The 17667-nt window shown below is 49.1% G+C and overlaps 1 protein-coding gene across 1 annotated transcript in view; it reads right to left on the bottom strand.

Annotated features, from left to right (window-relative positions):
- LOC142494651 (fructose-1,6-bisphosphatase isozyme 2) overlaps nucleotides 1–17667 on the bottom strand; it is an 82340-nt gene that overhangs the window by 53819 nt on the left and 10854 nt on the right. Inside the window, exon 3 of the mRNA XM_075599085.1 lies at nucleotides 243–335. Coding sequence (XP_075455200.1) covers nucleotides 243–335 — 93 coding nt within the window. The remainder of the gene's footprint in view (nucleotides 1–242; nucleotides 336–17667) is intronic.

Raw genomic sequence — 17667 nt, forward strand, 5'->3', positions numbered from 1 at the left:
GCTTGTAAGTGAGAGTTAATTAGTATGGCTTCAATGTAACTATTACTGTGACTGAAACCTAGAACCCATGTGCAGTAAGTGCACTGAAAATAAAATAAATACATTAATTGACATCCATTTGTACATTAAATATAAGGGTTAGTTTAAATATGTTTGGTTAGGTTGCACCAAGATAATAAATGTAAAACTGAGAGTAGAGAAGGGATGACAAAAATAGTGAATGTTGACATATTTGCTCTTACCTTCCTGTATATGGAAAATATTGTTCCAATCGATGCCAAGCAGTCTATGTTGGAAGAGCCATCAAGGGGATCAAAACAGACAATGTATTTACCCTGCAAGGAAAGCCAAAACATATTCTGATTTGTCAATATATCTATCACTGAGGCTTGATGCATCAACAGCAACAAACATAAAAACATTGAAAAACATAAATTCAATAGTACAGTAAACTTTTCCAACAGTAAAGGAGTCATCTTCCAAAGCCTATTTATCTTTATCTAGAAAATGTTTTACCAGGAAGTAATACATTGAGTTACCTCTCGTTTTCAAGTATGTCCTGGGCACAGAGTTATGATAACAATACTGTACATGGTTACGCTACATGAACAGGGGTTATACATGATATATTTAAAGACATTTCATGAACAATTAAGATAGTATATGGTATGGGTGTATGTAACAGTTCCAGACCAGATTAAAATGTGAGGCAGCTGAAGTCTTAAAAGAACTTAGACAGTGGCAGCTTTGAGAGACTCTGGTAGGTTGTTCCAGTTGTGAGGTGCACGGTAAGAGAAGGAGGAGCGACCGGATACTTTGTTGAATCTTGGAACAGTGAACAGTCTTTCTGAGTCAGATCTCATGGGGTAAGGGGCCTGCATGCGGAGCTTGTTCAGATAGGTGGGTAGCTTGTCCAGAAAGTATTTGAAGGTAAGACAGGAAAAAAATTACTTTGCACCTAGACTCAAGTGATAACCAATCTAGTTCTTTGAGCATTTCGCAGTGATGTGTGTTGTAGTTACATTGCAGGACAACGCGGCATATTCAGTTGTAGAGGGTGTCTAGTTTGCTAAGGTGAGTTTGGGATGCTGTACCATATACTATGTCTCCATAGTCGATAATTGGCATTAGTATCTGTGTATTAGGCTGTGTAATGTACTTTCTGGCCATCTGGCTTAGGGAGGATTTGTTCCTATACACCTAGTTTGGCATAGGTTTAGGATGCCAAAGTATCAAATATATATCAAAGTATCAATATAAACCCAAATGTTAAATGGGAGTCAAACCATATGCCCAGATATTTAAAACTAGTGACAGGGGATAGAATGGTGTTAGAGTTGGATCTGATCTCTAGATCTGTCGCTGGAAGCTGTAGAAATTTAGCCTTAGTCCCAAATACCATTGTTACAGTTTTGTCAGTGTTTAAAAACAATTTGTTTAGGGAAATCCAGTTTTTAAGTCTTGAAAAAAAATCAGATTGAAGTATGTGTCCAAGGTAAAAGAGACTAGGGCTGTGTGCATATAAGATTGTGTCATCCGCACACATGTGCATTGAAGCTCCCTTACAAGCTGTAAATAGATCACTAATGAAGCCTGAAAAGAGATAGGGCCCCAGAACAGAGCCTTATGGGACACCGCAGGTGACATCCAATGGGTTGGAGTTAGAGCCTGAAAAAGACTCTGTGACAGGGCCTTTCCCTGGTTTAAAAAGGCAGCACAGATAGTGCCTGTCTGTAGCTGTTGAGTCCAGCAAGGAGCTGGTTAATTGTAGCTAGATTCAATTATCCACTCTCCCTGTGGCTCATCATGCAGGTTTAAATGTGTGCTGCACAAACTCCATAGGTCTCTTGAGCACAGAGGGCCTGTGCTGCTAGAAGAGATTCAAAGGAACAGATCTCTCTAGCACATGGGAGGTGTATGCTGACAGAGAGGGATCCCAGGGAACTAGCCCTTCAATTCCAAGACACAGCGGTCACTGTAACCAGCCAGAAGGTGCACCCCACAAACAGAAACCCAGACCCGGACTGATAACAGTTACCTCTTTGGACTTTGGGTCAGAGGCTGGTAAGAGGCCTATCCTCCGAGCCCTGCAGATAGGGACGGGGAAGAATGAGTTAGCCCTAATAAATGGATAGGCTGTTTGTTTGTTTTGCATGCTGATATAAAGCTGTACTGAACTGTTTAAAGCCACAGGCTAAATAAAAGCCAACGTGTATTTTCCCTTAAATACGTCTCCCTGGTTATACCTCTGCACTTGTTTCCTACATACGGTGTCAGAAGTTGTGACGAGAGGTGGCTCTTGATTTTCAAAGAGGCCCCGGAAAACATCTGGGACAATTGTTGTGCTTTTGTTTGCCTACAGTGAGCAGAATTAAAGGGCTACACATCCAGGCAGGAAAGCTACACTGCGCTTGAGAAAGCCACAATGCAGACGGCGACAGATGATGAACTACGCAGGCTATTGACTCTGTGACCTAAGTCTACCCCACCACGTGTGCAGGGAACAAAGCTGAAAGTCTCTCAAAAAGATGTCCGCAGTCTAAGTACGGGTCTTGAAGTCTCTCGGAAAGAGCTTCATGCCCTCAACCTAGAGCTAGAAGTGTCACGCCAGGAGACCAGGAACCTCAACTCAGACGTGCCTAAATGGAAGGAGGACAACTAGAAGGCCCTGAGACTTATAAAGACTGTGGAAAGAATAGAAGCCTGATAGAGGAGGTTTCATATCTGGCTTAAGCCAGTAAAGAAGTTAAGGAGAAGCAACAACTCCAATGAGGAAAGCTGGAAGTACATTTACCACTGGAAGAAGCAGAGGGTGCTCTTCACCAGGAAAAGAGCAAATCCCTGTGTCTGTAATTAGAACTCTCTCAGTTCAGAGCAGACTCAGAAAGAAAGAAGAGAAGCGTGCTAACAATCCAGAAATACGTCCGAGCTCTCATCCAAGGAAGATTGGAGAGAGATAGGTACCTGTGAAAACGCTCAGCGAAGCTAGGCTTACCGGCTGCATATCGAGGAAGGAAAAATTGCCAGATTTATTGCCAAAATGAAGCAACCTGCCTTCTTCAGTTGATATGGAGCATGCAATGACAAAGAATGAATTATGAACATTTCAAGCAATGTGTCATTTTACATGAGTCAAATGTTAGGAAGTATCTGCAGAAAAGATGCTGCAGGAAAATGAAGTATGTTGCTTGTATGATTCAATCCAGATACAGGTCCTACATCACAACCAAGCAATCTGTGTGTTGCTATAAGCGCACCCACAATACTGTCTCAGTACTACAATAGTCTTTCCACAAAATTCAGAAAAGAAGAACCGAATTATGACTGAGAAGCACAATACATATCCAGTCATGTTACCGTGCCCACATGGCCCAATCCAGATTCTTCAAGATGAAAATATCCGCTATAAGGTTTCAGTCTTTGGCTAGAATGAGACAGCCCTGTATCTGTGATCATGCCCCTAAAGATACAATACTAGTTGTCTTTGCAAGAGAAAAAGGCACAAGACTACAGGTTTGCCAACTCAAAAAAAGAAGAACTGCAACCAAATTGATGCACTGGAATGTAAGTATCCTGAACCAAATACAAATGACCTCTCTACTGATAAGGGGGTCATGCTTGTTGTGGATAAGCCTGTGATGGATGAGAAAGATGTAGACCGGGGGGTCCCCTGGTACTCAAGGAGCTTCAAAACGGTGCTACTGTAGCAGAGATACACCACCAGACATCACTTGGAATTTCCCCACACATTGAAGATTCGGTCAGTGTAGAAAAAGTAATCTACCGACTACCAAACAGAGATGTCACAGGGGCCAATCATAGTCGATAAAAACTCTGCCCAGGTTGAACCACCCGCGATCATTGATACTGAACTAGACACAGGTGGTTACCATAGTCTCAGGGAAGAAGACTTGGTAAAGTGGAAAAAGGAGTTTGAGCCAGGAGTCCTTTACAGAGGTGAGGAAGCTAAGCACATCATAGAAAGACTATGCTTGAAAAAAGTCCTCCAGGACCGACGAACGAGCGCTGAATATAAGCACATATACTGTAGTAAGAGACACTTTTTATCTGCATGTCACGGTAGACCAGACCTGATTCAAGCCGAACATACTGGGCACTGATTGAACAGGACAAAATGATAAAATAAACTGAAGATTTATTCCCTTTCGGGCAAACACAACACTGTAACACAAATGACACTTAAAAATAACACTTACAGTAAAAGAACAGGGTGAAGTATCCAAGAATAACACTGGCTAGCAATTCTCCCTTGCTGGATTAGAGTCACAAACCACCAACTACGAACAGCGAACACTCTACAACCCAAGGGTTGGGACAACCTTTATAGGGTTTGAATTCCCATCACAAACAGGCTAAGAACTCTGGGAGGAAGCAGGAGTGTCCCCCCCTGCCTCGGCAACACCAAGTCTAGGGCTGAATGGCTGGGCATTGTCTAACCCATAGGAGGGGTTGATGGCAGATACTTAATGTTATCTGGCCCATCCCCACTCCTTATGGCTCTGCAGCTTGATAGTCCTGAATATCTCCAGACACCTTGGCAACAAAGCCACTGGATGCCCTATGTATTCAGGGACTCCCAAAGCTCCCAGCTCATCCTCAATGCACATTTATCTGCAGGAACCTCACCTGATTAAATCAGAGGCCCCTCCATACAAATGTAACTCACATGCAAATCCCATTACAAGTCTGCTATCTGAGAAATTAGTACATACAGTCACATAATCCCCTGAACACTTTGCAGGGCTGACTCCCAAATTACATCACAGTACTTACCCATAGATCACAAAACACTTTACCTCATTTGCCTGCTTAACTAAACTTGGGAATTGAAGTCACAGGGAATACAAGTGCTTTGGAATACACATACATAGTACATTATACATTAACCCTTTCTCTCCCCACACGAATTAGGGGTAACTAGCCGGGTATAACCCCTTTATTACAGGCCAGATTACCCCTGATCGTCACACTCCACCAGACACATAGACTGTGGAACTGATGTCCTCTTCAACAACGGCCACTTATCGTTGACTCGAACTTCTAGAAAGGTGGCAACCCTTGCTGGTTCATATCAGGAGTGTCAGATGGTGGCCCAAAGTCTAACCCCAAAAATACTGGGAGGAGTGAAGGGCACCTGGAGAAAGAACTTCAGTCCCAGCGTGGCTGAGGGTTTTCTCCCTCCAACCACTCTCGTTTTGAGTGGAGGAATGGACTTCAGCTGTGGCTACCCCAAGATACCAACAAACGGGGGATGTATGTGACAGGGCCTTTCCCTGGTTTAAAGAGGCAGCACACATAGAGCCTGTCTGTAGTTAATGAGTCCAGCAAGGAGCAGGTTAATTATAGCTAGAGTCAATTAACCAGTCTCCATCTGGCTCATAAAGCACACATACTGGGATCTACCCATTAGGTAGGCGTGAAATGAGTTTAAAACGTGTTCCCCTATTCCAGAGCACTGACGGGTTTTTGTTTTTTTAGAGACCACAGTTTTAAGAACCACTGCTGTGTGACAAATTATAAAAGCTATAAAGGTCCTGCAGAAAATGTGAATTTTAAATGTTGTAATATCTTTTTACACCTTCTTGAAGATAGTCATTAAATCATTATTGGGACTAATTGGGAATTAATAGCAGTGATATGTTTAATAGAATAACATTATCTTATGCCATCATTGGTCAGACAGGTAGGGGGCAAAAATAAATCAGGTTACCTTACTATTTGGCTAAAGTTAACAAGAATCACAGTCACTTTGTCCTATAAACGACCCAATGCACAAGTTTAAAGTAACTGGTATAAGTGGAAAAAAGGGAACATTTCTAGACTTTAAAAATGTATTTTAAAATACCAACATGTGTCTTTTTTTTAAAGTGTTAATCACTTAGTGTTAATCTGTATTAATGTCACTGAGTCAATTTGGTTCTCTTGTAATAGATGTTTGAACGTTGTGCTATTGCAACCACAAACTATTTTTACAGGATGCTGGGTTTGCACAAAGTTCTTTCTTGGTGCCTATCAGTGCTTTCAAAAAGTAGTCATACATCTTGAAACTGACCAAGGCAGCATACAGTGTGTATATTTATACCAATGTCAGAGTTCATCAACCAACTCCATTCCCAACAATGTATATGTAGCGGTCATGTAAAATGCCTACAGTCATCTCTCCTGTTGGCAGTAAGGCCTGGTAAGTGTGGGCATGCCAGCAGTAATTATGGAGGTTTCCCCTCACACCCTGGTGGGGTGCTCTGTGTATGGCTGGGACTGGTCACATGCTCTGACTCCATGGTTAGTGATGTCAGAGATGTGTCAGCCTCAGAAGCTTACATAAGGCACAGCACTGTGTTGCAAAGTTAGTTCTGAGTTCTGTGAGTGTTGCTGGAAAGCTCTTGTCAGAGCTGAGGAAGGAGTTAAAGTTCTATCAGAGTGTCAGTTATGTTATAGTAACTCCATGGGAGGCTGTGTCCAGGGACCTGGCACAGGACAGTGATTCCTGCGGGAATAGTGAATCCCTGATCTGGGTGACATACCTAACTAAAGGGAGCACTGGCGAGATGAGCGGCTGAAGATACTCCTTGTGGAGGGCAGTTGCCCTGCCGTGTCAATAAAGATGAGTTCAGCCAGAAACCCTCTCGTGTACCTATCTGGAATGAGTGTACAGAGAGGAGCACCACGGAGGAATTCCTCGCCAGGATCATCCCCTTGCGGACGCAGGGACCCTGGTGAGGTGGAGGCGCTGCACTGGAACTAGGTGAGACTCAGCACACTACCTCAGCTGCCTGTCTGACGGGTTCTCCCCACACACCATCATGCGGGAGACTCAGGAGTCCTGTAGCCAGCAGGTGCACCAGATGACATATCCACACTGTAATGGGGTCCGGTTAGACCACAGGGGCCAATGTGAGATTGGGTGGGTCAGGCCGGGCCAGAAACACCGTTACATTTGGAGGCGCTGCTGAGATCAGATCCGTCAACAGGACAGGCTTTAGCTAGGTCACTTGGAAACAGGGAGAGTGTCTGCTGCCACTTTGTGCTGCGTAGGGACGGACCTAGGGGTGGTCAGGGGGCTGATGGAGTATGTCAGTTCGCAGGGACAACCTAGGGGCCTGAAGGGAGTGAGGGGTCTGGAGCGGGCTATAGCTGACCGAGTCACCTTGAGGCAGTGCTAGTTGGTAGGATGCCAGAAGGGACAGCCTGTTAACTTGGTCAGGAGTCCTGGAGAGGGTCTGCGCTAGGCTGACCAAGACAGGTAGACGCCCCAAGTACTGCATGGCAGAGCCAGCCAGAGTACCTAGCCATTCCAGACACTCACCGTAGGGAGCACAGACTGGGAGGAAGGAGTCACAGCAGACACTGAGAGAGTGAGCCTAGCCTGAGGTAGTGCAACCCTGAGTCACACCTAGATAAAGTACACATGTGGTGGTGCTGAGCTAATCTTTATTGTACCGGTGTGGTGGCTGCCCCGCAGAGTGGAGCCTCATGTACGACAACTGTTATGAGAGAGTGGAGGATCCGCGTGGCGCGGAGAACGTAAAATGGCGGACAGAGGCTGATGGGGAGGGCACCCGTGGCGTGCAACCCACTGAAGAGCAGACTGTCGCCGAGTTGTCATTGACCAGGCTGCTCTGGAGCGGAGCGAAGGCTATGGCTGCCCCGTTTTTATCCTGTATGGGACAGCGAGGGGCCACCCTTGAAGAGTGTGAAGAAATTGTTATAATTGGGGGAGAACCCCGTGAGGAGAGCGAACGAATGGACTTTTTGGGCGCAAAAACCAACCAAAATGGCGGCTCCCGCTTGCTAGGGAAACCGCATGGGCCAGGCGCAGAAAAAATGGCTGCTGCAGGACTTGCACAGAGCTGGCCGGGAATGGCACGAACAGCAGAGCCCCGCCCTGAAGGGGGGCATGGCGCAAAAGCTATGGCTGCGCCGGGATGGACAGTGACTAATTCAGCCCCTGTGCTGAGTCAACCGTTGAGTCTATGGGACCCTCCCCTGATTTCTACCAGGGGGAGTGACTTTCAATTATGGCCTGTGGGAATACACCCACTGGGCCCAGGGACTGATATCCAGACGGCGCCACTACAAAAAGTAGTTCCGGCCGTGGAGGTGATTTGCAAGCAAAGGTACCTTGTGCAAAAAGCTGCTGCAAGGAGAAGGCGGGAACTAGCCGCGGGAAAAGACTCCAGCTCTGAGGAGGAGACTGGCGCGAAAACGCAGACCGCGCCCACCAGGACTGAGAGAGGTGCGGCCTTAATTAAGGGGCATGATATTCCCCTGTGGGACCCGCCCATTATTGCAACCCCTGGGGGCGGGTTCCAACTCTGTCAGAGAAGGGAGGAGCCGAAGCAGGGAGTGGCGGATCCAGCAACCTCCACCAGTCAGTTGCGAGGAACCACAGAGAAGGAGAGACCTGTACAGGAAGTGACTCCTGTACCAAGAATGGCCTGCTCCTCCACTGTGGGCACTATGGTCTCCACCCAGCCCTACTCAGTGCCCGGCGGGGTGCTGGTGGTGAGGGTGGCCAATACAGAGACGGTAGTCGGGCTCTGCCTACAATGCGGGCTGCCCGGAGGTACAGTGAATACGATGGCACGTTGCCCTCATTGCGGGACTTTGTATCTGTGGCCTATGCCCACATTCGTTCCAATACAGCCTGCTGACCCCCCGGTGGATGTGACACGGCGCTCTGCTGAGTCCCCGGGCGCGCTGTGGATCAACCGCGCGAGTCCCGGAGACAGGGGACTGGAGCCGGTCAAGTCGGCTGGGTCACTGGCCATTGAGGCGGCTGGATTAAACCCCGCGACAGGGGCAAAGAGACTTTCACCACGCCCCGCGACCCCTAGGTCGGGGCGAGGGGACTACTCTGATGAGGACCTCCGTGAGCTGGCGGTAGCAAGAACGGAGCGGAAAAGACAGACGGGGAGAACGACGCCCCGTGGGGTGAGTGACCGGACGTCACCCGCAGATCGGCGATCCGACCGACGGAGTCCCGCCATCCCAGGACCTGGCGGAGATGGGAGAGAGACGCCTACACCCCTGCGGATGGGTAAGCCAAAAAGCCCTATCTCTTACCTGGTCACAACAGACGGCGAAGCGCTGGAAGGGCCGCGCCAGGCCCAACGCGCACGTGGAGGGACGGCATCACTTCCGGTGGCGACGGCGGAGCAACCGGATGTCGTGGGAGAAGAGATCCCGCATGGGGGTCCAACGCGAGATGGCGACGCTTCCGGTTCCGGGGAGGACGTCACTTCCGGTGGCGACGGCGGAACCCAGGAAGGGGAAGCAGCGACGCTTCGGCGATTGGGGGAAGGCCCCCGACCGCTCGTATTGCCCAGAAAATGGAGAGACGGTGTCAGGACTGAGGAGGGTGAGACATCATCCTTGGACCAGTCTACGGACAGCCAGGAGCGGGTCATAACCCCGTGGGGTCCCGTCCCATGCCCCTATACCCAACCCCATGCCCTAGCTAATGCCCCTACCCCTATCACACTGTCACCGGGTTCACCGCCCAGCTTGGAACTTGTGGACATTCCTTTGGGGGGGGAGGAAAAACGGACTGGGGAGAGGCAGCTCAGTGGAGCTACGGAAGGTGATTCACGGGGAGGAAGGGAATTGAGGGTGGCGGATACAGCACCCCAACCGGCAGTAAAGGCTCCGGGGTCCTCGAGGTGGTCCAAACCGCGATCCACAAGGTCGTCAGGGGTGTTTTCGTTTGATGACGACCGAGAACCAGGGCCTAATCCCTTTAAGGAGACCCGGTGGTGGGCTCCACTATTTGAGGGGTATTCCGCATGGATGGACCGTACTCGGTTCCTCATCCGGCGGGAGGACGTGGTAGACTTTTGGTGGAAAGAGGGGGAGTTTACACCAGAGCAGAGGGACAGGGAACTACAGAAGAGGTGGTTCCAGCTGGAGCGTAGGGACATAGCGCCCATGGGTCCCGACACACTGTCAGACCCAGTAGATTCTGATGAGCCCCTATCATGGGTGTTACCTGGGAGGGCAGGTAATGCGGATCTGACCAGGGTCAGTAGGGCGGAGAGGGCTATAATAGTCAAATATAAAAAATCCCATGGGTTGGAGTATCCCTATGTTCCGGAGCCCCTGATGGATGAAATTGAGGACAATAGGGAAACGTGGCTCCAAGAAACTATAGAGCTGTACTTAACCAATAGGGGGAGCGACATAGTAGGTAAAAAGGCGGAAGAAAGAATAGACACCCTGATGCGAGTGTGGAGCATAGGGAGAAATGTTCACAAACATAGGGTGACCTATGTGCCAGAGAGAGGATCACCTAGGCATTATTATGTTACGGTCCTGGATATGGGTAACCGGGAAGTGAGGAAACCTGACCCAGATCACTATTATTAAGGGGGTACTGAGACATTACGCGGGTTCGTGGCTGCTGGTCGGGGCGGGCTTGGCGAATGACTGTATTCATGTGTACTGTATTATGAGGAAATTTGTGTGATGTTAATTATGTTTTCCGTTACAGTGTTTCCTGGAAAGAGGTATACAAATTTAGGTCCCAGCGTGGACGATGGGATTCACCAGGGGGAGAATGTAGCGGTCATGTAAAATGCCTACAGTCATCTCTCCTGTTGGCAGTAAGGCCTGGTAAGTGTGGGCATGCCAGCAGTAATTATGGAGGTTTCCCCTCACACCCTGGTGGGGTGCTCTGTGTATGGCTGGGACTGGTCACATGCTCTGACTCCATGGTTAGTGATGTCAGAGATGTGTCAGCCTCAGAAGCTTACATAAGGCACAGCACTGTGTTGCAAAGTTAGTTCTGAGTTCTGTGAGTGTTGCTGGAAAGCTCTTGTCAGAGCTGAGGAAGGAGTTAAAGTTCTATCAGAGTGTCAGTTATGTTATAGTAACTCCATGGGAGGCTGTGTCCAGGGACCTGGCACAGGACAGTGATTCCTGCGGGAATAGTGAATCCCTGATCTGGGTGACATACCTAACTAAAGGGAGCACTGGCGAGATGAGCGGCTGAAGATACTCCTTGTGGAGGGCAGTTGCCCTGCCGTGTCAATAAAGATGAGTTCAGCCAGAAACCCTCTCGTGTACCTATCTGGAATGAGTGTACAGAGAGGAGCACCACGGAGGAGTTCCTCGCCAGGATCATCCCCTTGCGGACGCAGGGACCCTGGTGAGGTGGAGGCGCTGCACTGGAACTAGGTGAGACTCAGCACACTACCTCAGCTGCCTGTCTGACGGGTTCTCCCCACACACCATCATGCGGGAGACTCAGGAGTCCTGTAGCCAGCAGGTGCACCAGATGACATATCCACACTGTAATGGGGTCCGGTTAGACCACAGGGGCCAATGTGAGATTGGGTGGGTCAGGCCGGGCCAGAAACACCGTTACATATATTATACAGTACACCAATCCTTATTCACTGACCCTGGTGTTTTTGTTTTGCCTCTAAAAAAATCGAGTTTTGGTTTGACAGCTGGTTTTGGATTAAGGGAAGTTTGTGAATATGATACAAATATCATAAAATGTAATTAAGGTAGCCAGGTCCCCCATGCTCCCCGGTCCTCCGTTTCACCCCCCTACCCCCTCTTACCTCCGCTGCCACAGGGAATGTGCTGGAGCACCCGGCAGGTACCTATATCCTAAGTGCACCAACAGAGTACATACATCATAGTGGCAGCGCTGACCCCATACAAGGGTGGGGCTGTTATTCTTGTGGACACCAAGGTGTTTGGGTGCCCGAGGGCCCCTCAGGTATGGTGGACACAGTGTGGGTTACACGGTGGTGGGATAAGGTCCTGCGAGGCGAAGGGGTAGCTGTAACCAGTAGAGTTATTATCCGGTTATCACTGTTTATTTACATGTTCTTTAGAATAAGTTTATTCTTGTCATATACTATGTATGGACATCAGTATTGTGGTTCCTGTGAGGGGCTACTCCCACTACGTTGGGATCCCTCCCAGGTGGAGGCGCTGTACACAGGCACCCCGTGGCGGAGGTTTGAGATCTCTATGATCCAACAGGTAAAGTCAGCACCTTACCCCAAGGGGAAAGAGGGCTACATTAAGAAAAATAATAATACTTTACTTTATTTAATCATTAAGTTATTCTCTTTATTAGACGTTCTGTTCTCTCTGACTTATTTATGGTCTCTGCTCTGTTTCTTTCAAATAGTTGTGTTAGCAATAGTGTAATAGGAGTGGCGGAAATAGGAGTAGGGGAAGCACAATGTAAAAAACGTTGGGAACTACTGTTATTAAAATAGGAGTGCCACCTACTGGTTACTCTGAGTAATATCTACTATCTACCTCTGATTATCCAATATTTTCAACTTGCGGTTTCATATAGAACCAAATTGAATTAATAAAAATCCAATAAGCATATTACTTTTTGAAGGTTTATGCAGGAAATGCTTGTAAAATATTATAACATGAAGGGTGAGTTTTATTCACCTTTATCTTTCTGTCTTATTTACTGGTGTTGTTCCATCCCACAAGAAATTGTTAAAGGATTTTATTTGGCAGTGTAAAGCTGCCAAAATTGTTAATAATCCATAGGATGATTTACCTAGTAATAACTTAAGAAACATATCACTGAGATGAGTTAATATAGTTTGTGAATTGCAATGTGGGGGGGGGGGGAGTTATCTATTTCTCAATCAGCTCTTTGTTTTCATTAAGGACCTTTAAAGGTGCATTTCCCTCCAAACATGATGTTGAGCGTGATATTAAAAGCAGATCACAAATGTTATTTCTAGCTGTTTTGGAGTTTATTTTAAAAAAAATTATGTTAAGAGGCCCCCAAACCTGCTGAGATAAAAGTTGTGTGTGTGCCGAGCACGCGCATTTTAAGTGAAACTTCTTTGTCTTTTGTCACTGTTTTGTCGCAGAAATTGTATTTGTGATGGTGCTGTTTTTAATTAAAAATCAAAACACAATTTCAGTGACAAAACGCAAAGAAGTTTGACTTGGAACACGTGTGCTCACCACACACACCCTGTTTGAGCTATTTGCACTTCTATATGTATACTAACTGTGAATTCCTCATGTATGTGTTTGTGTGTGTGTGGGTCTGTGACTCTGTGCCTTTGGGTTGCTGCTGCTCCTGCGAATGTGCACCGTGCTGCACATCTATATTTATACTAGCTGTGAATTCCTCGGGTGTGTGTTTGTGTGCATCTTTGTGAGTGACTGTGTGTGTGTGTGTTGTGTCTCTGTTGGGGTTGCTCTGCGCCTGCGCAAGCAGTTATACTAGCTGTGAATTTCTCGGGTGTGTGTTTGTGTGCGTCTCTTTGTGTGTGACTGTGTGTGTGTTGTGTCTCTGTTGGGGTTGCTCTGCGCCTGCGCATGCAGTTATACTAGCTGTGAATTTCTCGGATGTGTGTTTGTGTGCGTCTCTTTGTGTGTGACTGTGTGTGTGTTGTGTCTCTGTTGGGGTTGCTCTGCGCCTGCGCATGCACTTATACTAACTGTCAATTTCTCGGGTGTGTGTTTGTGTGCGTGTCCTTGTGTGGTGTGATGTCTGATTCTGAGATCAGAGAAAGAGTTGCCTGTGAGGAACCATCCCGGCCATCCCAGGATCCTCGTGGGATGGAGGCGCTGCGCTGAAGGAAGAACAACCAGCTGAAAGCCTGACCTGATGGCTCCCCACAACTTCATGGAGCCCTCAGGCCTCCTGTCACACCAACAGGTAGACACCAGCACCAGAATACACCATGTAGCTACACGATCCCTGTAGGGGGAGAGGGGGGAGGGTTGGAAGCAAGGGCTACATGTGTATTGCAGAAGGGGAGGGTTATTGTGTGTATTGTGGAATGTGGGGGGGGGGGTTATTGTGTATGTAAACCCTCCACTTTTAGTCCTCAGGCTTATAGTTTTTGCTGAGGTGGGGGGTGTGAGTCCTAAACATACTTAAGGTGCCACACGTGGCCTACGGCCAGACAGCGGGAAATAAAGCCCTAGCGTATGGGTGGTAAAACGGCTTTAAGTATGCCCTGGCTCAAACCCAATACCCTGTGATCCTCAGCAGAGGATCCCTAATCATAACATGCACAGTCACAAAACATTACATTGAACAGTAACGCTGCGTGGGTGTAAATAAATGTCCGTAGTGAATGACCCCCCGATCCTCGGTATGTTGGCTTTATGATGGTGCCGGCACACCGTGGGAGCTAACATGTTGCAGGCCTGTACTTTGCAAAGGGTGCTTCGGTACCACTGTTGAGGGTCCCCTCCGACGACACTCGAACTCCCGGTCAGAACCTGACTTGGGTCAGCTTATCCCCTCACCACATGCACCCGTGATCACTCAGCAGCGCTAGACCAAACCTGATGGAGATCAGATCTGCACGAGCCGCAGTGCTATCATGGCCGCCCCTTCTTTTAAAGGCTCCTCTCCCTCTTAGTTATCATTGGCTGCTATCATGTCCATTAAGAGTCATATGTCCATAGCACATTGGAGACGAACCTGCCAAGGTGCAGTGCGAGTGTGTTGATTGTATCACACCAGGGTTACATGTTTATTGGCAAATGGGGATTATTGTGTGTATTGTGGGGGTTATTGTGTGTATTGGGGTGTTACTGTGTGTATTGGGGGGGTTATTGTGTGTATTGGGCGGTTATTGTGTGTATTTTGTGGGAGTTATTGAGTGTGGGGAGGGGGGTTATCGAGTCTGGGAAGGGAGGCTATCAAGTGTGGGGAGGTTGAGTGTAAGGGGGAGAGAGAGGTGGGGTGTAAGGGGTGAGAGAGGTGGGAGAGAGAGGGGTGGGAGAGAAATAGGGGTAGAAAAGAGAGGATGTAAAGGAAGGGAGGGTGGGGGAAGGGTGGGGGAAGTGTGGGGGAAGGGTAGGAGCATAAGGCAGGTGAGGGTGGGGGCGTAAGGGAGGAGGTGGTGGGGGGAAAAGGGAGAGGTAATTGGGGGAGGTTGGGAGAGAGAGAGAGAGAGAGAGAGAGAGAGAGAGAGGGAGGAAGAGGGAGGTGGCGAGGAGAGAGGGATAGAGAGGTGGGGTGTAAGTGAGGGAGAGGTGGGTGTGTAAGGGAGGAAAAGAGAGGAGTCGGGGTGTAATGGAGCAAGAGAGAGGGGTGGGGGTGTAAGGGAGGAAGAGAGAGTGGTGGGGGTGTAAGGGAGGGAGAGGTGGGGGTGTAAGGGAGGAAAAGAGAGGGGTGGGGTGTAAGGAAGGAAGAGAGAGGGTGGGGGTGTAAGGAAGGAAGAGAGAGGGTGGGGGTGTAAGGGAGGGAGAGGTGGGGGTGTAAGGGAGGGATGGGTGGGGGTGTAAGGGAGGAAGAGAGAGGGTGGGGGTGTAAGGGAGGGATGGGTGGGGGTGTAAGGGAGGGATGGGTGGGGGTGTAATGGAGGGATGGGTGGGGGTGTAAGGGAGGGATGGGTGGGGGTGTAAGGGAGGGAGAGGTGGGGGTGTAAGGGAGTGTGAGGTGGGGGTGTAAGGGAGGAAGGGAGAGGTGGGGGTGTAAGGGACAAAGAGAGAAGGGTGGGGGTGTGAGAGAGAGAGAGAGAGAGAGAGAGAGAGAGAGAGAGAGAGAGAGAGAGAGAGGTGGGGGTATATGGAAGGGAGAGGGGCGAGGGGTGTAAGGGAGGGCGAGGGGTGTAAGGGAGGGAGAGGGGCGAGGGGTGTAAGGGAGAGAGAGAGAGAGGGGCGAGGGGTGTAAGGGAGGGAGAGAGAGGGGCGAGGGGTGTAAGGGAGGGAGAGAGAGAGGGGTGAGGGGTGTAAGGGAGGGAGAGAGAGAGGGGCGAGGGGTGTAAGGGAGGAGGAGGTGGGGGCAAAACGGAGGGGGAGTTGGGGGAGGTTGGGAGACAGAGAGAGAGGAAGAGGGAGGTGGCGAGGAGAGAGGGATAGAGAGGTGGGGGTGTAAGGGAGGGAGAGGTGGGGTGTAAAGGAGTGAGAGGTGGGGGTGTAAGGGAGGAAGAGAGAAGGGGGGGTGTAAGGGAGGGAGAGGGAGAGAGGGGGGTGACGGTGTAAGGGGGAGAGGGGTGGGGGTGTAAGGGAGGGAGAGGGGTGGGGGTGTAAGGGAGGGAGAGGGGCGAGGGGTGTAAGGGAGGGAGAGGAGGGTGGGGGTGTAAGGGAGGAAGAGAGAGAGGGGTGAGGGGTGTAAGGGAGGAAGAGAGAGAGGGGTGAGGGGTGTAAGGGAGGGAGTGAGAATTGGGGGTGTAAGGGAAGAGGAGGTGGGGGCAAAAGGGAGGGGGAGTTGGGGGAGGTTGGGAGACAGAGAGAGAGGAAGAGGGAGGTGGTGAGGAGAGAGGGATAGAGAGGTGGGTGTGTAAGGGAGGGAGAGGCGGGGGTGTAAAGGAGTGAGAGGTGGGGGTGTAAGGGAGGAAGAGAGAAGGGTGGGGGTGTAAGGGAGGGAGAGGGAGAGAGGGGGGTGACGGTGTAGGGGGGAGAGGGGTGGGGGTGTAAGGCAGGAAGAGAGAGAGGGGTGGATGTGTAAGGGAGGGAGAGAGAAGGGTGGGGTGTGATGGTGAAGGGGTTAACCAGGCTTATAATAAAAGTCAAGCCCACTTGGTTAACCCTGACCCGTGTGTTAGGGTCTTAGAGTGTCAGCTCTGGGACCCAGATGTCAAAAATATATTACTGCAACTGTATACTGATCTTGCGATATTAAAAAGTGATTTTTGCCTTTGCTGGGATCGGGAGATTTCTAGGCTTTACATTTCAGGGTGGGTTTGGCGGAGAAAGTCTTTGCAGAATGTGTTTATGTAGCAGGATTCCGGGTTATGGGATACCCCTACAGTTGTATCCGGAGATTGAGTGATATCTCCGGATACAGCTAAGCGCATTACTCCGCCAACCTTGGAACCTGGAAACGTTCTTACGACTCACCGCCAGGATCCCTGCTGCAACATCTTCCAGATAAGGTAAATGGGTATTAAGGGGTTAAAATATATCTGCAGGTATACACGGAGTCCTTAGTATAGCAGGGGTTCCCCAGTATAGCAGAGGTTCAGGAAGGTGCTCGAGCTAAGGTTATAAAGCTGAGCATGTTTGCAGTGTTTTAAAAGGTTAAAAGTATTTTTCTCATGTGTGCCAGGAATGAAGCTAGTGATTGTAAGGGAATTGATACACTCACTCCACCCCTGACACCAGAAAAAGAACTCATAACTTTTAGCACACAGAAGACAGGGCACCATATCTTTTATTAAACGGGTATAGTTTAATGTGTATAGATATTGATAACCTTTATATGAACTGAGGGCTTTCTAAGTCATGGATTCCAGAAAACCCAGATGGCTACTAGTTGGTGCCTCTGTGTCTGTCTGGAGGCCATACTTGAAAGGCTCAGAGATGCCTAGGTGTTAGGACAGATGGGGCACTGCCCTTATTCTGGAGTACCCATATCCTGGCCTGACACAAGGCAAGCTAACACCATTTGCCAAAACCCAGACTCTGTGGAGCCTGAGCAGAGGGTGGGCTCAGTATGCAAAGAGGCGGTGGGCGCAGTATGCAAAAAGGGCAGTATGCAATCCATGCCCACTTGCTACCTGAGAAAATGTGCCCGGCCTGTTTTACAATACTGGCAAATCGGTGATTGGCTGGCAGGAGAATTCCCACACTCTGATAAGCTGTCCAGGTTAGTGTATGAGGGCCTGAACGCTTAAGAGGGCCTGCAGCCAATGGGGAGCACTGATTCCAAAGAGATTCCAAGCGCCACACCAACAGCGG

This window comes from Ascaphus truei, chromosome 1 (assembly GCF_040206685.1).
Source record: "Ascaphus truei isolate aAscTru1 chromosome 1, aAscTru1.hap1, whole genome shotgun sequence".
Taxonomy (NCBI): domain Eukaryota; kingdom Metazoa; phylum Chordata; class Amphibia; order Anura; family Ascaphidae; genus Ascaphus; species Ascaphus truei.